The following is a 24,654-nucleotide window of genomic DNA, read 5'->3' as shown; positions in this document are numbered from 1 at the left end:
AACATATCCTGGCATAGCTGTAGAATAACGTTTGCTGGTGTTTTGATATAATATTATCCCTTTTCTATATCCACTCACTCATCACTGTATAGCATATCACAAACACTGTATGTGCACTGCAGACCTTAGGCTGGGTTCACACCTAGGCGTATTGAATATGCGCGTTTGTCGCGTGTTTCGCGTTGCGCGTTTTTACAGCGATTTGCGGTAAAAAAAAACCTGCGCGACAAACGCGCGTTTCTGAGGGCTACTTTGCTGCATCCCAATGGAAACGCCCGACCAAAACGCCCCAAAGAAGTACATGTACTTCTGTGGGCGTAGGGCGGTTTCCCGCGCGTTCGTACTCGCGGAAAAACGCCCAAATGGGAACCGGGCCTTAGAGAAACGTGCAGGCCTAAAAGTCCTTATAAACATGAGTTAATAACAGCTTCTGTAGTACCAAATTAGTAAATACTCCAGAAGTATTTCTACAGTACAGCCTATTAATACTGGCTTGCATGAGAACCAGCATCTGATCTGTGGCTATGCATATACTTTAGCTGAAAACACTTGCGTACATGCATTTTCTTTCCGTGTCTCTGAATCAAGCACATTTCAAGCATCCTAAATCAGCACAATGGGAAATGCACTTGTTTCATCTGGTTACTTCTACTAAACGTTAGAATATATACTTAAGGAGTCCTATTAATGCGAACCACATACATCACCAACTTGTTTAAAATCCACTATGCTCTGGATTAATCAGCTATCTTTTTAGTGAGTATTAAAAATGTCCTTCAGTGAAAGCATGGATGACAGGAGTGGTGAGCAGGTCTGTTTTAATAGTTGAGCTAAATTTCTTGGTTAGCTTTCACTTTAGCTTGAATGTTATGCTCCTCCCTCAGCAGTCCGAACAGATGTAATCAGACATGTACTTCCTACATTTTCACAGGACAGCTAACATGTAGTGTATAGCTGGCCTCTCTGTAGATCTTTTGGTAGCAAAACAGGGGGCATATAAGTAGGAGAAGCTGCAAATTGCTTTGTAAATAAGTCGCATTTTTCATTTTGGATAGTTTCCTAATGCACATTGCACCTACTTTGACAATTCTCCACTGCAATCTTTCTTTCTCTGCAGTTATGTAAGAAACACTAATAGACATTAACCTGTGAATAAAAACACAAACTAATTGGAATCACACACAACGCTCCATGCTTCAGATTTTCCATTGTTTCCTTCATAGTGCATCACTTTGTCACTACTTTCTTTCGTCTGCTTGCCTAGTACTCAACCATACTACCTGACTTATTTTTCTGCATTTGCCCCACCATGCCTACCCTAGGTCTGATTTGCAGTTTTTATTTGCATACCCATGTTTGTCTATAATAGCATTTTCAAGATATGTAATCAATAACTTTAACAAATAATAATATAATGTATCCTTGACATTTGTTTAGGTATTCTGTTGTCCCTTCTGTGCTTATGTTAGCCCTTCTGAAGAAAAAGTTCACAGCCATGCTGTCTCACAGCATGCACTGCAGCCAACTTTTCGTTGCCCATTGTGTCAAGAACAGCTGATAGGAACCAGTAACCTAAAGACACATCTGGGACATGGACATAATGTGGTGTCAGAATGTGTGGAAAAACTTCTGCAGGTGGTGAGTTAAAAACACCTTGATTCATTAAATGCAAAAATACCTTAAAAAAATTAAGAACTGAAACATCCAGTTGAAGCCCAAATTATTTATTTCCTTTGTATTAGGGTTGCACCAATACCAATACTAGTATCCTAGTTTACTAGTATCGGTAACGGTGCCGATACTGAGTATTTGGGCTAGTACTCAAACTCACCCAAATGCTCCGGTACTTACCCCCGTACCGGAACCTCCGTTCAGAGGGAGATTACTTCTGACCGGCAGTGCCACGATGGAACATGGAGCCGGCTTCCCGGGCAATCAGGAAGCCCGGGCGGCGAGTCATTACCCATGCTGTGTGGCCAGCTCAATGCTGATTGGTCGGGAAGCCAGCTTCCCAGCCAATCAGCATGGAGCCAGCTAAACAGCATGGAGCCGGCTTCCCAGGCAGTCAAGAAGTCGGGCGGCAGGTAATGAGACGTCGCCCGACTTTCTGATTGGACAGGAAGCCGGCTCCATTCTAGTGGAAGTACTGGTATCTGTACTCAGCGAGTACAGAAAGATAAATATCGGTATTCATACTCCATACCGAAAAATCGGTATCAGTGCATCCCTACTTTGTGTTGTTATGATGATGACCATCTCTATTATGATTATTCTTACACAGAGTAATTGAATTGAAATGTGTATTTTGCAACACCCAATTATTTATTAAGTAAAACTTTTTTCTTCTTTTGTCTGCATGCACATGATTTCGGTTTTTATTTTACAAATGCATTACACAAGTCCCAACAATCTGTCCTGAACTCTAGCACACAAACACACACCGGGGTGAACTTGATCAGAACTGAGCCATGCTTTGTTTCAGCCTGCGAACATGGAGTAGGGATCTCTGTTAATGTGCTTTCTCAAGATAGTGACATAAATATACCGTATATGGGTGGTTGATTTACTTGTAGACAGGGGCAGACCTACAGCCGGTGTGGCCGCCCGGGGCCTGAGCCCAAAGGGGGGCCCAGTATCCAATGTAACACAGTCCCGGCGCAGAGATGAGAGAGCCCACTGGCCTTCGGATACTGAGGAAGGTGCCAAGAATAAAAAAAGCCGGCAGGCACTTCAGGGGGCAGCCCTGGGCCTCGGCCGTGAGGACCTAGCAAACAGCCGCCTGAGTACATGGGCTCGCTGTTTGAGATGGACGACACACACACACTGGGGTGGTTTTCTGCAGCCCCCCCTACCAGAAAACAGCCAGAAGAGGTGAAGGTAAGTTATTAACCACCTGCTGTCCGGCCGTTTAATGTAAACAGCCAGAGATGGCTGTAGAGACGCCCGATCGCTTGTAATATGCGTGCAGGTGTGCGGCTCCCCCTCAGTTGCAGTCGCTGCTGGCGATCCCGAGCTCCACTGTGCCCGGTGTGAGCCCGGGACCAGCACAGCAGCTCTGCGGCCGGAGATCAAATGGAGCTCAGTACACGATCTCCGTTTGATCTCCTCCTCCTCCTCTTCGGAATGCAGGAAGTGATGTGTATTACATAACTTCCGCATTCCTCTGTCACTCTCCGGTACAGAAACCGGAGAGAAGCTGGTGAAGCAGGTGTTTGCTTCATCAGCTTCTCTGGTGGTCCCTAGGTGACATTAGGGGTCTTAGAGACCTCTGATGTCTCCATAAAGAGGACCTGTCACTAAAACTTGGCTATCACAAAGGGGACTTGTTAGTCCCCTATGTGATAGCAATAAAGTTAAGTGAAAAAAAAGGTTTAAAAGAATTAGTTAAAAAAATTACAAAATTAAAAGTCACATATAAAGGTAATTTAAAAAAATGTAAGTCCCCGCGCCCCACATACACATGCAAACATGCGTCGAGTGCGCCTACGTGCAGAAACGACGATTGCATCCATTACGCCGCACATGTTACATATCACCGCGAACGTCGCAGTGAGAGCAATAATTCTAGGGCCATCAATCACTGATTACACTAAACTAATGAGCGGTAAAAGCTTTTAAAGCGTCGCCTATGGCCAATTTTGGGTATGGTAGTTTTTGCGAGTTCGCGGGCGCACGCAATTTTAAAGCTTGACATGTTTGGTGTCTATTTACCCGACGTGACCCCGTCTTTTATATTTTGCCAAGAATTTGGGTAATAATAATTGTTTTATAACAATATAACGTAGGGGAAACAGTTTTTCCCCCCGAAATTTTCTGTACTTTTTTCATTATATAGTAAAAAATAAACCCCAGTGGTGAATAAATAGCACCAAAAGAAAGCTCTATCTGTCCCCAAAAAATGGTATAAAATTAATTCCAGTGCAGCGTTGCATGACGGAATAAATGTCAGTCAAAGTACCACAGCGCTGAATACTGTAAAATGGCCTGGACAGGAAGAGGGTGTAAACACCCCGGTCAGCAAGTGGTTAAATAAAATAATAATTTTTTGTAGCCCAACTAATGGACATGCTGTATAAAGTACTGCTGGTATTTGTAGTGCTATATAGCAGGTCCCATTTTGTGGTTGCTACAGGGGATGTAGGTTGGGGGGTTTGTGTTTTTTTTTTTGGGGGTGGGGGAATGCAGAGGGCCCGAAAAAAAATCTTGCACCAGGGCCCTTTGTTCCCTAGGTCCGCCACTGCTTGTAGATAAAGATTTAGTGAAAATGTTTCTTCAATTTACGTACACACTATATACCTGCAGAATTTTATACAAATGTTCATACAAAAAAGGAGCAAAATCGTTGTTCAGAGCATTCTATGGTACCTTCATGGACTCGACTAATTTTGTATGATATTGCGCCTGATTGCCATGCCAATGTGTCAAATTCTAACTGTCAATTTCAGGATGCATGGAAGTGATGCATTGTTATTTTCCAAGCACATGCGCATCACAATAATTCACATTCATTCACATTCAGAAATTAGATTGAGAATTTTCATCTTTCTCGTTTGATTTTTGGCTCACTATGGTCGAATTCAATCGTCCATTTGTGCCCATTAACTTTGCAAAAATTTAATGAACTTTCCGAAAATGAATGTTTTCAAAGGAAATTCTGCAGATGTATGGTCAGTTTTACAGGTAGGCAGGTCACATGATTTTGTAAATTTTTAAAAAATAAACCTTATTTACCGTCTGTCTTGTTTGCTTCAGGCACAAAAAGTGCAAATAACATTCAGGACCAGGATTATTCCAGTGAAAATCATAGAAGAACCAGAACAACCTTCCTCTGAAATCCCACCTTCCAGTGAGTATTTATGCTGTCCTCTGTCTTACTTTTGGTTGTGATAATGTTTTCTTTCTATTATGTTTTTGACACTATTGTTTTGACTGTGATATTTTGCTGCTGATTGCAAGGGTTCTTTATCCTTTTTTTTATTTTATTTTTTTTATTTATTATAGGTGAAGCCACAGATGCATCCCCTCCGGGATCTCCTGGTGAAATTTCCACAAGCCCCACTGAAGCTATTGATTTTGTTGCTGATACTGAGAAGGTATCAGAGGAGACTGCATGTCCCTTGTGCCCTGTGACCCCTGAAAATTCTCAAGAACTAAGGACCCACTTGGAGAAGGATCATCCAGAGCTTAGTCAGTCTGATATTCAGCAAGCATGTGAAGCACGTAGTCGAGAAGTTGAAGGTACAGAGCAAGAGGATAGAAAGGGGTCTCAGGAAAGTACACCCGCTCATACTCAACATTCTACATATCGAAAAACCACCAACTTTGCCATGGACAAATTTATGGATCCTTCTAGGCCTCACAAATGTGTGGTATGCAAAGAATCCTTTACACAGAAAAACATCCTACTTGTACATTATAATTCAGTATCACACTTGCACAAGGTGCGTAAAGCCTCTCTTGATCCTTCACTTTCTAACCGTCATGAATCTGGTGTGGGCCCTACAGGACATGGAGTACAAACAGGACAAGATAAACCCTACAAATGCACAGTATGCCATGTTTCATACAACCAAAGCTCTACTCTAGAAATTCACATGCGTTCTGTACTTCATCAAACCAGATCACGGAGCTTGAAGCAGGATACTACCAAGATTCCTTCAGAAAAACCTCAACGAGATCCTATATGTAAGAGTGAAACTACTACTGATTACCGAGGAGAGACCACAGAAGTGCAAGGAGTGGACCTGCCCAAAAAGAGACCACAACAGCTTGGTCCCTGTGTTGGAATTCCTATTTTGCCCAATACAGTTGCTCCTCCCCCAATGCAGCTATCCATGGATTTGTCTAGGCCTTCTCCGCTTTTTACATCATCACTGCTTCCCTCATTTCCACTGATACCTGAGGCTCTATTGAAACTTCAGCGTCAGCAGCAGCAGCTTTTACTTCCATTTTACCTGCAAGAACTTAAACTTAGTGCAGATGGAGGACCAACTCCTCTTTTGTCCTTTGGAGGTGCCCAGCAGCCTCCATCCATTAAGGATGAGGGTGACCAACCCAGTGTGACTCCCAGACCGGCGAATGAAAAGGATGAGAAAGTACCAGATGAGCATGAGGCAGCAACTGGAGAAGCAGATGTTTCACAGAATCCAGAGTCTTCAACAAAGGCTTCTTCAGACCCTACTGGATCTGCAGCACGGGCATTGCTAGAAAATTTTGGGTATGAGTTGGTCACACAGTATAATGAAGGAAGGCAGCCACTTACTAGCCCAGCTCAGATTCAACCACAGCCTCCTGCTCCACCACTTGATACATTGTCTATACCTGCTTCCACAGACAGCCTTCAGTGTGGTACCTGTGGTAAACATTTCTCGAACAGACTGATCCTTAAAACACACGAGGAGCACATGCACCAGCGTTTGCTACCTTTTGAGGCTTTGAGTCAATATGCTGCCAGTTATCGTCGAACCTACGATAGTCACAACCCTGCTGGAGGAAATTCTGAAACAGGAGGTCCTTCAGCTACACCACTAGACTTCTCTGTAACATCTCAACTCCCTCAGTGTTCCAAAGAGGTTGAAGAACAGGATGCTGTCCCTGAACACGCCATTACAGTTGAACAGCTTAGATTTCTACACAACCACCTGGATTTTCCTGGTCACCTGATGGAAGAGCAGATATTATGGGCAGCTGAAAAAACTGGATTATCCCCTGTAGCTATCAGCGAGTGGCATATGCAGACAGAGAAAACCATCCAAGAGTACCAAGAAGAAGAAACAGAGGATTCCTCCAGGATTGATCGAATGAGTCATCGACGATTCTCACGCACAAAGTTCTCTGACTTCCAGACTCAAGCACTAAACAGCTTTTTTGAGTCCAGTGCATATCCTAGAGATAATGAAGTAGAACAACTGTCGGCAATGCTAGGTCTTTCTGGACGGGTGGTGGTGGTCTGGTTTCAAAATGCTCGACAAAAAGCACGAAAGCAAGCTACAGATTCTGGAAATTCTTCCTCACCGCCTCTTCATCCTGTTCAACTAGGGGAACGACCAGCTGCCAACAGTAACGTTCCACCTTGCAAGAAATGTGGCATTAGCTTTCCTTGCATTTTTCAACTAATCCATCACCTGAAAATTTGCTATAATGACCAAGGCGAAGAAGCAACTGAAACTGAAGAGAAAGAAGAGGAGCTGTTTAAATGTGCACAAACTGAAGAGTCAGTATCAGATCACACTGTAAGCACTGATCTCCCATTATCAATAAGCCAAGAAGAGCAAGATAAACCAAGTGAAACTATGGGTGACCAAGAAGATATTTCACCAGTTATAAAAGAAAAAGCTGAGTCACCTAAGATGAATGAAGGAAATATACAAATGCCTGAGCAAGGAGATAATCTTGAGCCGAATGAATCTTCTGTAATTAACAGCAATGTGGACCAGAACCAAAACAAAACATTATCAAGTAACAGTCATCTTCAAGCTCCTTTGATGGACCTCTCTGTACTTATCCCAGTGGGGGCTGGTGAGGTGGCATATCAGAGAAAAAGAAAGCATGAAGAAGAAAGCCTCTCTCCAGGTGGAAGTGATGGTGGTGATGAGCCTCCAAGGGACAAGCGTCTGAGAACCACTATCTTACCAGAACAATTAGATATTTTACATAGATGGTACTTGCAAGATTCCAATCCAACAAGAAGTACACTAGAACGCATATCTCATGAAGTTGGCCTAAAAAAGAGAGTTGTTCAGGTTTGGTTTCAGAACACGAGGGCTCGTGAGAGGAAAGGGCAGTATCGAGGGGCACCACCTGGTACTATTTCAGCTCCTCGGCAGCAAGACGACTCTACCAATGAAGGGGCAAAAAGAGAAGGCTCTGGTTCAAGTTACTTTTATAATGTAACTCCAAGTCAACTTGTGCCACAGCTTGTAGCTAAATCAGGCCCATTAGCGATACAGACCAGTTCTTCAGTATCATCTAAATTTCAGACTTCTTCCAGTCTTACAAACACTCAAGTTGCCAAGTCCCTGGTGAATCCAACCCAGGCTCTGTCAGGCCTGCTGAGCGCTGCACAAATTATGCCTGGATTAGTTAATCCATCTCAAGCAATTACAAATCTTGCCAACTCTTCCCAAGTTTTATCTGGCCTTGTTAATCCACCACAGTCATTATCTGGTTTAGTGAACCCAAATCAGGCATTTCCAAGTCTTGTTAACCCTGCCCATTGTCTGCCCAGCCTAGTGGGTACCCCTCAGTCTTCACAAGGATTGCTGTTGGCTTCCTTTCAAACTAAACATGCAGCACCACCCATTCTAGTGTCTTCCCCTCCTGAGGTTAAAGTGCATTCTTCTCCCAGCCAGCAAGCACCCTCCCAGTTGCCATTACCACAGAGTGCTGAACCTGACAAAACACCAACGCCGTTAGTTAATGAAACACTGGATTTCTCTAAAGTCACATATTTGGAGCAAAATACTACTGAGAACCATCCTACTGAGAACCAAGGAAGTTGGAACCAAAAAATTTCAGAAGAGAAAATAGCCTCTAAAATGATGGATTCTCTGATGCACAGCCCGCAGGCTGGAGACATGAGTGACTCATCAAGTTCAGATCCTGGTCCTTCTAGTCCTGGCAAAGGACAATTAAACTCTGAAGGCCTTTTAGGTTCCTCAGGAGCTAGACGCTATCGCACTCAAATGAGTAGTCTGCAGTTAAGGATACTTAAGGCATGTTATTCAGAATATCGCACCCCAAGCATGCAGGAGTGTGACTGCCTTGGCAGTGAGATTGGGTTGCAAAAGAGGGTTGTTCAGGTTTGGTTTCAGAATGCCAGAGCCAAAGAAAAAAAGGCCAAACTCCAAGGACTGGTTTGCACAACTCCATCCAATGAAGGACCTCAGCCTACTGAGTGTACTCATTGTAATGTTAAATATGGGCCTACCATCCCATGCCGTGCCCACATATTCTCCAGACAGCATATTGCAAGGCTGCGAGCATCAATACAACAGCAGCTGAAGGAGGAAAGCCGTTACCGTGATACACATCCAAGTGCAGGGGCACCGCCTGTTTCAGAGAGCAAATCAACCTCGCAGATGCTCAACTTCCAGACTTCTGCCACAGTGACACCACAAATCCAGAGGATCACACCCTTGCTGATGCCTGGACAGGGCATTCCTGCACCTATAGGTGGATTGGCCACATTTAACACAGGTAAAACCAGCTTGTCATTAGGCAGCATGGAAGTCACAGTATACTAACTTTCCTTAAATAGTGCTAGGGGCCAAGTGCTGGGATTATTATTAAAATGATCACAATAATACTAAAACTAAGAGGTTGTTCACATTTAAATATGAAACAAAATGTTGCAATTAAACAAACACATGCAGTTATGCACTTTGCACTTATATAAACAGTCAGTAATAGGCAGCTAGGGATAGCTAACATGTGGTTAAAATAAAAATGTTTCCTGAGTGTAAATGTCTGCTGGGCAGTAACAAGCAACATAAGATGGCACAATGTTCTTGATAAGCTCAGTTACAATCTTTAGTGGTTGTGTGCCTTCTCAGTGTGTATGTATTTAAAAAAAAGGTCTGTGTTTTCACAGCCTTCAGTCAGAATCAAATGTGCACTTTAAATAGCATTTGGGAAATGAATGTTTGAATAGGATTTGTTAAATTGGGGAAATGCAGAATGTTCGATCATGTTAAGAAATAAGACCATCTATTAAAATAACCCTGTTATCAGAGATTTCGGGGTCACCACCTAAACTCCTTCTGTAAATGCTAATTGAATGGCTGTTATGCTGACCCACTGGCTTCAGTACTTTTAAGTAGATTGGAAAAGTCAGAGAAGGGTCAGAAATCCCTATTTTCTGCATATTTCCTCTGGGTGAGAAACTTAAAGAAACGGGGCAAGAGGGTCTGTATGGCAGCATTTTCAAAAGACCGCTTTAACAATGGTATATATTTGTGTCATGACCGGTTGGTTTCCTTTAAGGAAACCCAACATTTCTGACAATTTATTTTTAGTTTCCAAGCTATGTGGTTCCACCTACTGTTACATTAGTGACATTACTGCTTACAAGTTAAAATCTGTAAGGTTATATTTACATGTTCTGGTAGGTGTAAGCTTATTATTACAACAAGTTATGTTTGGAATGCTTAGGTCGGATGTAACTGCCAGACAACCCCATATTGGGCGTCATTGAAAGCAACAAAACCTTGTTTCAGCTTTAAACACAGAATAATACTGACTATAACAGGCTATGTCTATCACTATTAGCGGATTAATATATGCTAAAAAAAGCTGGCTAAAAAATCTGCTGACAAGGACTGGAAGAGCTTGCACTGAAAGAGTAAAAACACATATGCATAAGTGACTACTTCTGAAAGATGCTGCCATACAGCAGAATACAATGACAAATGGTAGATTCCCCTTCCTATAAAGAAAGTATCACTGAGAAGATAAAAAGAAAATGCCGCAAATACCGCTACGTTTACTTTAAGTCATATCAGTGACAGCATACTTTAAACATTTTCTATCAACAGTAAATGCATGGACAGGATTTGGGTTGTATTAGCTAGATTAGGTCTAAGCAGCCTCATCTTCTGATAATGATCTTTCCTTCTCAAACAATATCAGTTTAAATATCTAACTGGCATGTTGCAGAAACTGATTGTAGCCAGGCTTTAACTCATCCCTGTGGTCATCGTGTGACCACTTCTATTTTACCTCTGCACAGTGCAAAAGTGCTCTCAGGCCCTGGAGTTTGGGATCTGTGAGATTAGCAATGTATGGCTAGATCTTTAAATGAGCAATCACGTAATATGAACATTAATCTAAACCATAACTGAATTACGTTTACAGGGTTATTCACAAAAGGGTGAAGAGTTTGGAGAAGTGAACAATCTAGGACAACATCGCGGATTTTGGAAAATTCTCCAATTCAAATCGATTTCCAGTTCAGCTATGTTGTCCTAGATCAGGGGTGCCCACAATTTTTTGTGTTGAGATCTACTTTTCAAATGACGAGCTACATGAGATCTACCGGCGGAAAAAAAAAACCTCCCTTGCTCTCTCTTCGCTCTCTTGGCTGTCTCTCCTTGCTCTCTCCCCTGGCTGTCTCTCCCCTCTCTCTTTCCTGGCTGTCTCTCCCCGCTCTCTCTCCTGGCTCACCTTGCTGTATTTCGCAAACAGTGCAGTGCAACAGGCTGTGTAAACTAATATTCTTTTGATGTTCCACATAGCACTTCAACCACCAGTATCCACCAGAAAGGTGTCAGGGAGCTTGGCTCAGCAGACACAGGCTAATAGGTCATCATGTGTGCACAGCTAAATAAATATACCAAAATGGAATAAAGAGGCCGCCATTCACACCCTTTCTGATCTACCAGCATCAGCTTTGAGAGCTACTGGTAGATCACGATCTACCTAATGGGCACCCCTGTCCTAGATTGTTCACTTCTCTTACCTTCTCCAAACTCTTCAACCTTTTGTGAATAACCCTGTTAGTTTCCTAAAGTACTGTGTTTCATAAACAGTTGCTATATCATTTGACAATATTTATTGCTCATATACAATATTAAAACATCATGGTAGTCCCATTAATATATTAACACACATCTGGAGTATTCCTTACAATTAAAGGCCAAAGAACAGCGTTTAATACATTAAAAAGAAAAAAAATAAGAGACTAAATTGTAGGAAAAAAGATCAATGGGAGCAAATAGAAAAAGGCCAGAGCTGGAACAAGGCCTCCCAGTGCCTAGAACAAAGATGTCAAACTGCACCCCTGTCCCTGTCCCCCTTGCCAGATGTGCGTGCCCTGTCTTTTTCTGCAGCTAGGATCCCACTCCCAGCTGCTACTGTGTTTGCCTCAGCATCACTGCGCAGCTCTGGGTCTGCCGGTCGGGTTGTTGTGGACCCAGATGTGTTCAGTGACGTTGTGGGACCTTCGTGCTGTGTGGTCTCTACCTCTTCTGGTATTTATGCACTAATTGTGAATAGCGCAGAGGCAAAATGAAAGGTAGGGCATCAGGGGCATTGCTAGGATTGTAAAGACCAGGGGTATCCCTGGGCACTGCAACTAGAAAAAAGATGCACAGCGATGAACTGAAGGTGCATACACAGAGGCCACACTGCACTAAGGGTGGTACGGTCTTAAAGGATTAAAATTAGTATATCTTTCTTTAAGCAAAAAAATGTGCTGGATGGATGGGATGGATGAATAATTGCCTGACAATGGGCTTCAAATAGAATCCACCTGTAAGCCTACATGCTGTATATACAGCACATATGCCATACTACCTACATAATATTCTTTAAAGAGACACCTGCTTTATCATTATCAGTGTGTAATGAGTTTCCCAAGAGCTGTATGCAAGCAGAGAGACTCGGGAGCTGAAACTGCCTGCAAAGCCACTCACTGACAATGCAGAGACTGAAAGCAGAAGCCGATTGTATGTGGTTTGACAACTGTGGATGAGGTGGACAATATTAGGATCCAACACTCCCAGAAGTGCCACATTCCTATTCATTTTGCAGTTAAAAGGAGAACTCGGGGCATATAAAATCTTAACCCTTACATTGCTGGGATTAGCACCACTGCAAGGGTTAAGATGTCATATGCCCAGAGTGTTTTAAACAATTAGCACACATGTAATGATTATGCTTGCTAGAGTTTCAGAGACACATATAAACCTCAGCACTCTTTCATTACATATTCGTTTCTGCACACAGAATATAGACAGAGATGTAACACTAAGGTGTATGTACCATGTATCATAGAGTACAGAGTATGGTGGTCAGGAGACTGTAATGTACAGAGTATGTTACATAGTCCTGACTTCTACACTTTGTATGCTTTGCATACACACTTTTGAATGCTGTACTCCTAGCATACAGAATGCAGAGGTCAGGAGTGAGTAACACACACCACAGAATGATGGCATTCAGGAAAATATCACCCCGATAAACCTTCCCCCCCAAAAAAATAACCCTCCTTACCACAAGCAAAATCCCCCCTAAATGAAAATGCCCCCCCAGCAACATGCACCCTCTTCCACTACTGCTAACCTCTGCACCATCTGCCCTCTTCTTCCACTACTGCTCATCTCGGCCCAATGCTATACTTGCATTATGGAACCTCACACATACATACATACAATGCACCCCCTCCCCCTCACATGTGTGTACAATGCATCCCCCTCACATGTACGTACAATGTACCCCCAAACACATACATACAATGCATCCCTCTACCTCTCACACATACATAGAATGCAGTCTCCCCACACACATACATACAATGCAGCCCCCATACAATGCAGCCCCCCCACATACATACAATGCAGCCCCTCACCACCCCACACACAGAGACACACAATAAGTTGTTGTCTGTGCCCACCCCGCTTTAAAGTAGACCTGTAGCTAGACTGCCCAGGTTATGGCCTGTGTCGACGGGCTTTGAGTTTGTATCATGGGGCAAATGTAGTTAACTCCAGGTGCATTCCACTTAAAAAAAGTACTGCGTGCAGTACTTTTCATCGGTGAAGCAGGATGCACTGAACCATGCTGTGCCCATAGCTTAATCAACTTAATTTAATGTCACTTGTGACATTTTAATAAAGTTCTAAAAATGGTGTGAATGGGCCTTGAAACATTTGACGTCTTTCTAAGCTGCATCACTTCACCATATACATTACAATGTGATTATATCATTTTTGTAAAAGTTCCCTTGAGATTTACTAAAACAATGTAATATAAGGACCTACCTAAACTATCAATTTATATCCACTCAAATAGGCCCTTGCACTACATAGATGTTGGAAGATCTAAAGGAGATTGTATAGACTATAACGTGTGCGGCCTGCATTCACACCTGAGTGGAGCATATTTCTGGCGATCTGCTTGGCTTTTTACGTGTGTACACATGTTTTAAAGCATTTTGCAAGCGTTGTGCAAGTGTTTTTGCATGTGTATGGGACGAGGAGAGCAGTCCTCTAGGCATGAAAACACCTGATTATGCGAAAATTTAAAAAAAGCTAATGTATTTAGAGTGTAGGACGTTGAGCTACAAGCAACTGGAATTTAAAAGAGAAGTATGGGGTAAGTGTTTTTATCTCATAGTTCTCTTTAGGGTCACGGGAGGACAAATACTAACCTCCTCCCATGACCTAAAGCTCAGTATGTTTCTGCTCACTTCCCGATCAATAGAGCCGACCTGTGACAGCTTCTTTGTTACATGTCGGCTCTAACTAGGACGATGAGTGGAAGTCACTCACCTCATAGTTCTCCTTTAAATGTGAACGGGCACAATTAGAAACAATGGCATTCTACTTGCTGAGTGTAGTCAGGTATAGGGAAACACGCTACAAAAGGCTCATGTGTGAATGGGGCTTAATGTTTGGGCTTCCTGCCTTGGCAGCAGTGTGAACATGAGTACAAATCAGAAAGTAAAAAAAATGCTGAAGAGGGTGGACTAGATTGCAGTAGTAATGAAGGTGCAATGAAAATGAAATGGTATGTGGAATTTTCCATTGAAATCAATGAAAACACTGAACATGCTGAGCATGTTCGGCTGATCCGAAGCCACACGAAGCAAGCCGATGTACGGCTGATTTCAGCCGTACCAGCCTGAAGTGAATAGCCGAACAGTGTTCGGCTCACTTCACTTCTGATCGGTCATTCACTCGGCTGCCCTCGGCAGCTTTGTGAATAGACCCCACATTGTCACGTACATTGCAATGTAGATTAAAACACATGCCATTGCATGTTTTCATGCATTTCAATTGATTTGAATTGAAAACGTATATCCCTTAAAAAGGAGAGGTGTAAATGCAGCCAAAGTAGCGACAGAGATTGTGTACAGGCAGAAATTTGTGTTATTCAGTTAGGCTTTCTATAGCTAGTGGCCACATAAAGCATGCCTTCAGGGCTCGTGAGGTGTATGTGGGCATATCTCCCAACTGTCCCTCATTTAGAACCAAATGCCTCTGTCCCTCTTTTCTGCTCAGTTATGCCTCTTTGGGTCTCATGTACAGATATCTATTAAAAATGTACTATTTAACTAACAAAAGTGTTATTCTGCACTATATCCTATCTCTCATTTGCTATTTTGAAAAGCCGGGAATAAAGGAAAAGTAATGGCATGAAAATAGCAATTCTGAGCTTTACCAATTATTTTTTTCATTTAACCCTTTCACTGCATATATAACCCACATTTTAGGTTTGAAAATTACTTAAACCCCCTCAAGAATTATATATTTTCTGAAAGCAGAGACCCTGTAGAATTGAATGGCGGTATTTTTAACTCTTTGTCAAACCCAATATTCTAGTAAAAATGTAAATTACACTTAAGTTATTTTTAGTGCCCCAAAAACACAATATAATCCTCACTATATTTTTGTAAAATACAAAAGATGAGGTTACGCTGAGTAAATAGATACCCAACTTGCCAAGCTTAAAAATTGCATGCGCCCGTGAAATGGCAACAAATATGCTATCCCAAATTGTCTGTAGGCGATAACCTGTGCAGGTAATCAGAGTTAACCATGAACATTAGCCCTAGAATTATTTCTCCCACTCTGGTGCACATGGCAATACCCAACGCGTGTTTACGTTACTATGCGCACAGGAGACTTCAAATTTTTTTTTGTATCTTTAAATGTTATGACAGCTGAGGAACCGGAAACTATGCGTTGCTTCTGGCTCCATTAAGCGGGGAGGAGTTTGGTGAACGGATGTTCACCGGTTTCTTTCCCCTCTACCTGACGACACTCGTGATGCCAGTCCCTGGCCTGCAGGAGGAACAGCAGAGCCCAGGAGCACGGCGGGGGACGTTTTGCCGCCCCCTGGAATGGAAGCGATATGGCAGCAGCTCAGCTGCCAGAAGCCCTTCCACTGTAAGGCCGACCGTCCGCTTTACACAGCTGAGTCCCAGCAGTGAGTCTGTTCAGACGGGCCCGCTGTAAGCGATGTACGGCATATGTTGTTGGCAGCGAAAGGGTTAAATTCCCACATAACTTGGGTTGTATCAGGGGTTTGAACATTGCATTACAATGTTGTGCTAGAAGGTGTCCCTCTCCCTCATTTTAGAAAGTTGAGAGGTATGCATGTGGGTCACACAATACCCTGCCCGGGAAGGGTGAGTTTTAGCCCAAATATTTTACTTCCTATATATACACTAATTTGAGCTAGGTGAAACATTTATATATTTTCATCCTGCATAATGAGGTGCTATGATAAATCCTGGAGTTCCAGCTGAAAAATGTGATCACCTTATTGTACATTTGGTCTTTGAAACTTATAAATGGCAGATTTTCACATATAAAATGGATAATATGTACTCCATGTGATCTGCTTAACAGTTTTTAGAGCATGTGCTGGTAACATGCCTGGTGCAAGGAAAAACGAGGGAAAAGAACAAAAAATGTTTGACACGTGATGGTGTGAAACAGAAGTTGAAGAGCTTTTCTAGTGCCAAAATATGTCTCCCTATACAGATGTAGGTATTAGCTCATTTGTTTAAAATAGTGTTTTGGGACATCAGTTGATAATTGTTTAATGATAATACCAGATGCAGAAAGTTGACTGATGGAGACATTGGTGCCAATTCACAAAAACTGAACAACTGAAGCTAGGGATCTAGTTTGCTAGGGATCTCGTTTGCCTGTAAATAAACAGTTATTTTGTAAACAGGTAAATGTCTGACAAATGTTCTGCCTTTGCTCGGGTCACTTTTAGGACTAAAATTAATATGGGGGGTAGGAATATGGCAGCATTTTAGTAATTCTAGTTCATATAGTTACAACATTCTGGAGTACAAAAATGAGGATTCAAATGGTAACATTAGTTGAAATGTTGGCTCTCACACATAATCCAGGTGTAGAAAGATGTTCTCATAATGATCTCATGAAGTGTCAATGGGAAAATGGGCAGTGGATTTTACCATACACAGGACAAGATACAATGTAATGTCAGCCCTGTATACATTTTACTTGGCATTATCAGGCCTGTCACTTACCTGACAATGATCTCTATGTATATGTCATTCTAAAATGAAATGGAGATGCTTGCATTTAGTACCTGCAGTATTTGCATAGTAGTGTTCTCCTCCTTATGCTCTGGATAGGACTTTTTTGCACTGCAAAACACATTTGAAAATGTTTAGACATAAATGAATGTACCAATGGGGTATACACTAATTTATATAGGCCAGTTTTTGCATTTCTTTCATTTTATAGCCCCTTATATCTTATTGTGGGCGACAGCTGGCTGCCACATAGCATTCATGGCACAACGGTTTTATATGTCTATATTTAAAATAGGACTCTAGCCATTTTGTTTTATAGTAGAGTGAGGCATCGGTGTTATAGTGTCACCTGCCCCCTAGTGGATCCTTCATACTAATACACAGAATATACACTCCTAAAAACAACAGGAAGTTCATCTGAGAGAAGGTTGTCATAGTGGGAATGTAAATGGAGACCTATCATTTTCCTCAGGGTCCCAGACAGTAGAGACCCAGCAGGATTTCTGAGCTTGTCTTCGTCTACCCAAAGCTAGAAAAATATTTTACTCGGAGTTCTACATTTAACGGATGCCAAACCTGCACTCTTACTGTCCCATTATTCATGTACAGTTTCAACATTAGCTAAAAACGTTATCTCTAGCTTATTACCAAACTGTGCGTGGTTTAGAATTTTCATTTAACACTGAAGATTGCTCTATGTTTTTTAATGTAGACCAATATTCCTTTGTCAGAAAATACCTCTATTTTTTTACATGTCCTCTACCTCTATATAATAATCTATGGACCTATACTTTTCAGTACGTTAACACAAAATAGTACTTTAGTATAATATTGTACTAAAACAGAAACTCCCAGTGGGACATTTCATAGTACAAAGCATCAAATATTTGGATGGAGATGTCAGCTAGCACTCTGATAAATGTATAGTATTGTTTCTGGAATTGGAACTAGCACAGGGAGGTGGTACATGTAAAAGCATAGAAAATCTCAACCTTTTTTCAGTCACGGCAACTTTAAAAGTATGCAATACTCGAGGCACCCCAGCTCAAAGATGTCAGGTTTTAATGGGAACCCCATGCAAAAACACCAAAAAGTGGGTTTCCCTCTTCACAACAAAGTGCTCCCAGAGTCCTCCCCTTTCTTAACAGAGTTCCCCCTTTATTTTAGGAGCCCCCTTCACCTCAATCTTCATTCCCCCCTTCACATCACAGTCCCACTACCACAATATTTTGAGGCATCCTCGAAGAAGCCAACGGCACCCTGGTTGAGAAAGGCTGGCATAGAAGACTGAGAATAAATCAATGTTTATTCATAAATGTTTATCAACCCACTCACTCTGCTGGAAGTCTGTTCTAAGCATGTACTATTTGGTAAAATAATACTTTCTTACATTACTCTTGAACTTTCCTCTGTCTAGTTTAGGGTCATACCCCCACATAGACCAATGTCTGCAAAGGCTGGAAGTTGTATTAATGTTAGAGATAAGAATTGTTTAGTTTACACATTCACAGTGCCTTGGTAATGATTCAGACCCTTGACCTACTCTCCCATTGCAATGAATATTTCCTACACTGGCATTTTGTTTTCTGTGCTACTTTTATTTCAAAGCAATAAAACTCAATTTTTTCTTAATGGGACATTGTTTTATGTTAGAAAGTAATAGCTAAAAACATCAGAAGTGAGATACGCTGTGTGCATTAAACTACTGCATTTATTCCATACATTGTGAAAGAACATGTGTCTAAATTCAGCATAGTTGCCTTACATTTACCCTTCCCCAGTGAACCATTAAATAACTTCCATACTTCCTAAATAAAAATGGCACTGGTAATGGGCTATTGTTTAGGTTGTAAATATGAAGCATAGGTGTGAAAATAAGCACTTGGCAGCCTTTCAGATAAGTTGTGCATGTATTTGGATGTCCTAGTGAGTACTGATATCAACTAGTGCTGAGGTGGAAAAAAAGCTATATCAAATCATCTAGATACTACCTAGGAAAGGCTATCCTTGCCAACACAAACTGAGGGATCCACAGAGTTCTGTAGCCAAGACTGGAGTATAGGTGTACCAGTCAACTATAAATAGGAAAAGTAAAATGGTTTTGGTGCCAAATTAGTTTTATTTATTTCCTCTGGAGGGAATTTATCAAAGCAATTGCGACAGTTTTAGCCTCTTAGATCATTTTTATTTTTTATGTGCAAATCTGTTTAGCCGCTCCTTTTAACATGTGCACCTGTTTAGACCAGAGCTTGCACTATTTTTCCAATTGCGCGTGTTTTGTGCATGTTTATAAAGTCCATATACCTTGCTGCACTCCTTACCGGTCTGTCCCAATAATGGGTGCTTGCAATGACTGCGAATGGCGCTGCTCCAGATATAACAACAGATAAAGATGTCACCAGCACTCCAATCCAGAGATTCACGTTAGTGTAAATCCATTTTATTGACAAAAGTCATAAAATGTATGACTTTTGTCAATATAATGGATTTACATTAACGTGAATCTCTGGATTGGAGTGCTGGTGACATCTTTATCTGTATTTGCGCATCTTTTACGCGCGTTTTGCGAAAGTTCGCAAATGTTTACATCTGCGCTTGTCCTGCGGCTATCTGAAACTGGAGCATCACCTAACAAAACAATCACAACTTAAGAAGTCCCCATGACCACTTCTTTAAGAAGCGATAGTTAAGCTTTTTGCTTGGAGTTACGAGTCTTATTTCCTGGAGTCTATTTAATCTCATTTATGAACAGACATTACATTAGCATCATAAATCTGGCGCAAATATTTCCCATGCGACTATATGCAAGTTCAAACACACGCAATTGCTATGATAAATTCCCCCCTGAGTCTCTCTCCTGTGAGAGAGACAGAGAAAATAATACATGAAAAAGGATTCCCAAAAGAGATGTTACAGGAGTTGTAAGCTTCTTCCTTACATTATGCCACTTTGTGAGGCTTAAGACGCAGCCATTTAGTGGGAGGGAGAGTGAGGGGGAAAATGAACTGCTCTGACTCATTCACTTGAGTGTGTAAATTTCAGCTTGAGCTACTGAGCTTATAAACAGCCCTTTTCAGCAGGAGGAAAGTATAAACTGGAAAACATGAGGAATGGTGCCTAAAACTCCATCTACTGGCATAAAAGGATAATGTAAAACATTAATGTTCAATATTTTATATTTAGCTAACAAAATAATTATTATGTAAAGAACATTTTTAAAAGCTTTCTGGCCAGGATTCAGGCCAACATATGTGGTAAAAGTCTAAACCTGCCAACATCTAAAATGACGATACCTATAGTGAGGCATGATGCTGCTGGTAATATCATGCTGAGTGACTGCTTTTCATTAGTGCACTGTACATCTTGATAAAGTGGAAGGATGACTGAATGATGGTATAAGTCATGGGTAACCAAACTGTGTCCCTCTATTTGTTGTGGGACTACAAGTTCCATGAGGCATTGCAAGACTCTGATTGCCATAGGTATGACTCCCAGAGGCAGGTGCATGATTGGGTTTTGTAGCTTCACCACAGCTAGAGGGCTGAAGTTTGCCCACCCATGGTATAAAATAACAACACGGAGTGATCCCAAACAAACAGGAACTTTTAAATTCAGATGGAAATTAAAAAGATTATGTATAATGTTAAAACTGCAGTCTCTTGTTCAGAAAAACCATAGTGCCACACATACTTGACAAAATTAATTCCTGTGCATTACAAAAACCATAACAATAAAAGCATGATGGGGTCTTTCCTGCCTAATACTGAAACCAACCCATTAAGAAATAATATTGATACAATATGATGATGGTATAACAACACAGAAATATGTCCTTCAGAAAGTATTTAGACCCCTTTCACTTTTTTCAATTATGTTACATAGTTACATAGTCAGGTTGAAAAAAGACACAAGTCCATCGAGTTCAACCTAATGTTATGTTGCAGCCTGATATTACAGTTGTTTGAATTATTTTTTCCCTCATTAATCTACACTCAGTGCCCCATAATAACAAAGTAAAAACAGAATTTTAGAAATGTCTGTGAATTTATTAAAAAGAAAAAACTGAAATATGACATGTACTTAAGTATTCAGACCCTTTACTCAGCACTTTGTTCTTCTTTGAAAATCCTCTCAAGCCCAGTCAGGTTGGATGGGGACCATCAGTGGACAGCCATTTTCAGGTCCCTCCAGAGATGTTCAATAGGGCAGTAGGGTTCAAGCTCTGGCTGGGCCACTCTAGGACATTCAGAGTTGTCCGGAAACCACCCCTGTGTTGTCTTGGCTGTGTGCTTAGGATCGTTGTTATGTTGGAAGGTGAACCTTCAGCCCAGTCTGAGGACCTGAGCGCTGTGGAACAGGTTTTCATTGAGGATTTCTGCGTACATTGCTCCATTCAGCTTTCCCTGAACCATGACCAGTCTCCCTAATCCCTGCTGCTGAAAAACACCCCCACAGCATGCTGATGCTGCGGCCACCACCATGCTTCACTGTTGGGATGGTATTGGGCAGGTGATGAGCGGAGCTTGGTTTCCTCCAGACATAATGTTTAGAATTGAGGCCAAACAGTTCAATCATGGTTTAATCAGACCAGAAAATCTTGTACCTCACCGTCAGAGTCCTTCAGGTGCTTTTTTGCAAACTCCAAGCAGGCCTTCATGTGTATTGCAATGAGGATCGGCTTCGCGTCTAGCCACTTCGCCATAAAGGCCAGATCGGTGCATGATGGCTGTCCTTCTGGGACTTTGTCCCATCTCCACACAGGATCTCTGGAGCTCAGTCGGTGACCATCAGGTTCTTGGTCACCTCTTTTACTAAGGCCCTTCTCCCCCGATTGCTCAGTTTGGCCAGGCGACCAGCACTTGGAAGAGTCCTGGTTGTGCCAAACTTCTTCCATGAATTATGGAGGCCACTGTGCTCTTGGGAGCCTTCAGTGCAAGAGACATTTTTGTAGCTTTCCCCAGATCTGTGCCTTGCAATAATCCTGTCTCTGAGCTCTGAAGGCAGTTCCTTTGACCTCATGGCTTTTGCTCTGATACAGTATGCATTGTCAGCTGTGGGGCCACCTATAGAGAGGTGTGTGCCTTTCCAAATCATGTCCAATCAATGTAATTTACCTCAGGTGAACTCCAATCAAGGTGTAGAAACATCTTAGCAACCATCGAGAGAAATGGGAGGCACCTAAGCTAAATTTCAAGTGGTGTTGCAAAGGGTCTGAATACTTATGTCAATGTGATATTTCAGGTTTTTCCTTTTGCAAACATTTCTAACTTTCACTTTGTCATTATGAAGTACTGAGTGTAGATTAATGAGGAAAAAAGAATTGAAACAACTGTAATATCCGGCTGCAACATAACACAATTGAAAACAATGAAGGGGGTCTGAATACTTTTGAAATGTTTTTATATGCATAGCTTTTCCTTTTATACCTAGCATGTGTTGACATTTCTTTTATACCATTGTTCTTTCCCATCTCTGTATTTCTGTCTTATCTTAGGCCCTCCTCCAAGCCTCATCGGGATGACTTCTTCTGTACCTCCAGCTCTCCTTCCCCGTGCTACTCCAACTGCTCCCTCTTCAACGCACTCAACCAATGATACCACTATGGAGTCCTCACAACCTACATTCACCCCTGAAACCACTGTTCCTTCAGCTTTGAAAGCCGCTCCCCTCATGGGGGCTCCTTTTATGCCTTTTTCACTTGCTCCAGCTGCCACTCCTCTGTTCAGCCCTCAGATACAGGGTCCCTACTTTCAGCAGTTGTATGGTTTAAAGAAGCGTCTATTTCCAATTAATCCGGTCATTCCCCATACACTTCTGGGGTTGCTTCCAGCTCCCCTCAAACTGGCCCCTGAGACATCATCGCCCCGTAAACCTGAACCATCACAGACAAAAGTAATGCATGAATGCAGTGCAGAATCTAAAGAGAGAGAGGAGGAAAGTGTGGATCGAGATGACGACTTAGATGATGAAGATATACCAATGGTGGATGTGGCAATTAGATACCAATGCCAACAGTGCAAGACTTCTTATGACGAAGAGGGGGAAGCAGAAGCTCATCAGCGTTCAGGCTGTTACACTGGCCCTCCTCCACACCCACCTCCAATCAGAGTGAGGGTCTGCACCTATCACTGCCTGCCCTGCCAAGTGCTACTGCAGGGTCCTGAAGCTCGAAGCCAACACCTGAGGTCACAGCAGCACCGTGCACAAAGTGCATGCAGTGATGGAGCATCCTCTGCAATACCTCAACTCAGGCCAAAGAGTGCTGCTACCTCTGTGCTCATGGCTTTATAGAGACACTCTATGTCTGTCTCACACTACAGACAAGCTTTCGAGCTGTCTTTCTATCTTATTTCACTTAGTGTGTTTGTTTAATTTGCCTCTTAGAGTGTTTGTATTTCTGTGTATGTGTCTCATTCTACTTGTGTGTGTCTGTTACAGAAAAAGCATTCCCTCACTCAAGAATGCTTCCTTAAACCTTCATCTGCTGGAGTGACACTATCTCTGCTCACTTGACTGTCTAACTGTTTTGAATCTGTGTCTCTTCAGCAGGGAAGTATACTCAAAGAAATACATCACAACACAGGCCAAAAAGAAAACAAAAAAAACCCTTTAACCTCTGCATAGAATAATGAGAACCCAAAGCTTTTCTGCATTTTCTGATCCTGGTGCCAAAACAAGAGTGACCTCTCCCTGTCTGTGGACATTGTACCCCAAATTCCTAATGGTGGGAGATGGAATGACTGGACCATAAACCAATGAACAGGGAGAGGTAAAAAAAGACAAAAAAAAAACTGAATATATATGTATAACCAAAAGTTCCGTGACATAAGGAACCAAACACAAAGGCAATGCCCACTCTTCTGTTACACATGCATGTACACATGTGTGTACATAGAGAATTGGGGGATTTTATTTCAAATGGGGGATATAGCAACTCTCCACCAATGACTTGAACTTTGTTATACTTGGGGACTGACTACAGCGCTCCAAGAACTCTTGCTGTGATGCTTTAACCATTTGTGGAGGGGACAAGGGAAGGGCTTTAACTTTTTTGGGGAGGGTTATGGGGGGGAGGGACATTTTTCACTCCCTAGCTCCCCTGTATCGCTCTCCCCATACCTCACTTTCAATGTTTTAAGCTTGGGGTATTTGGGGGGAGGGGGTCAGGATGATCAACCACCAAACAAGGACACATAACAAAAAAGTAATGAAAATGTTTGAATCCAAAGTTGCATAAAAACAAAAAAAAAATTCACACCAAAAAAAAAAAAAAGGAAAAAAATGGACAGGAAGATGGAAACCTGAAAATGGACAATTATTTGTATTATGGGTATGAGGAAAATGCTGGGTCACTGCATATAGTTCATCAGTCAGAGCAGCGTGGGATCTGTATATAAATAACAGACGTGTGTCTGATATGGACTTTTCTATCCTCACGACCACCATGTAGGATTATTAACACTAATGTATAAGACCGTCAGTCATTTGCTTTCTTCATTTTTGTCATTTCATACTGCTCATATTTCTTTGTTTTGCTTATGTCTTCCTTAATACACGGTACAATTGTCCTTTATCATATGCCCATTTTTTTTTAAATCAATGCCAGTAATTCAACTAGATATGTTTTTGTAAGG

General features: G+C 41.8%; 1 protein-coding gene across 1 annotated transcript in view; it reads left to right on the top strand.

Annotated features, from left to right (window-relative positions):
* ZFHX2 (zinc finger homeobox 2) overlaps positions 1-24,293 on the top strand; it is a 47,874-nt gene extending 23,581 nt beyond the window's left edge. Inside the window, exons 6-9 of the mRNA XM_018556127.1 lie at positions 1,438-1,638; positions 4,753-4,861; positions 5,014-9,198; positions 22,515-24,293. Of these exons, the coding sequence (XP_018411629.1) occupies positions 1,438-1,638; positions 4,753-4,861; positions 5,014-9,198; positions 22,515-23,311 (5,292 nt within the window). The 3' untranslated portion in view covers positions 23,312-24,293. The remainder of the gene's footprint in view (positions 1-1,437; positions 1,639-4,752; positions 4,862-5,013; positions 9,199-22,514) is intronic.
* The last annotated feature ends 361 nt before the right edge of the window (positions 24,294-24,654 follow it).

Source organism: Nanorana parkeri, unplaced genomic scaffold (assembly GCF_000935625.1).
Source record: "Nanorana parkeri isolate BGI_ZX_2015 unplaced genomic scaffold, ASM93562v1 scaffold225, whole genome shotgun sequence".
NCBI classification, from domain to species: domain Eukaryota; kingdom Metazoa; phylum Chordata; class Amphibia; order Anura; family Dicroglossidae; genus Nanorana; species Nanorana parkeri.
The sequence above is the reverse complement of the archived record's forward strand: the minus strand, read 5'-3'. Positions and strand labels throughout refer to the sequence as shown.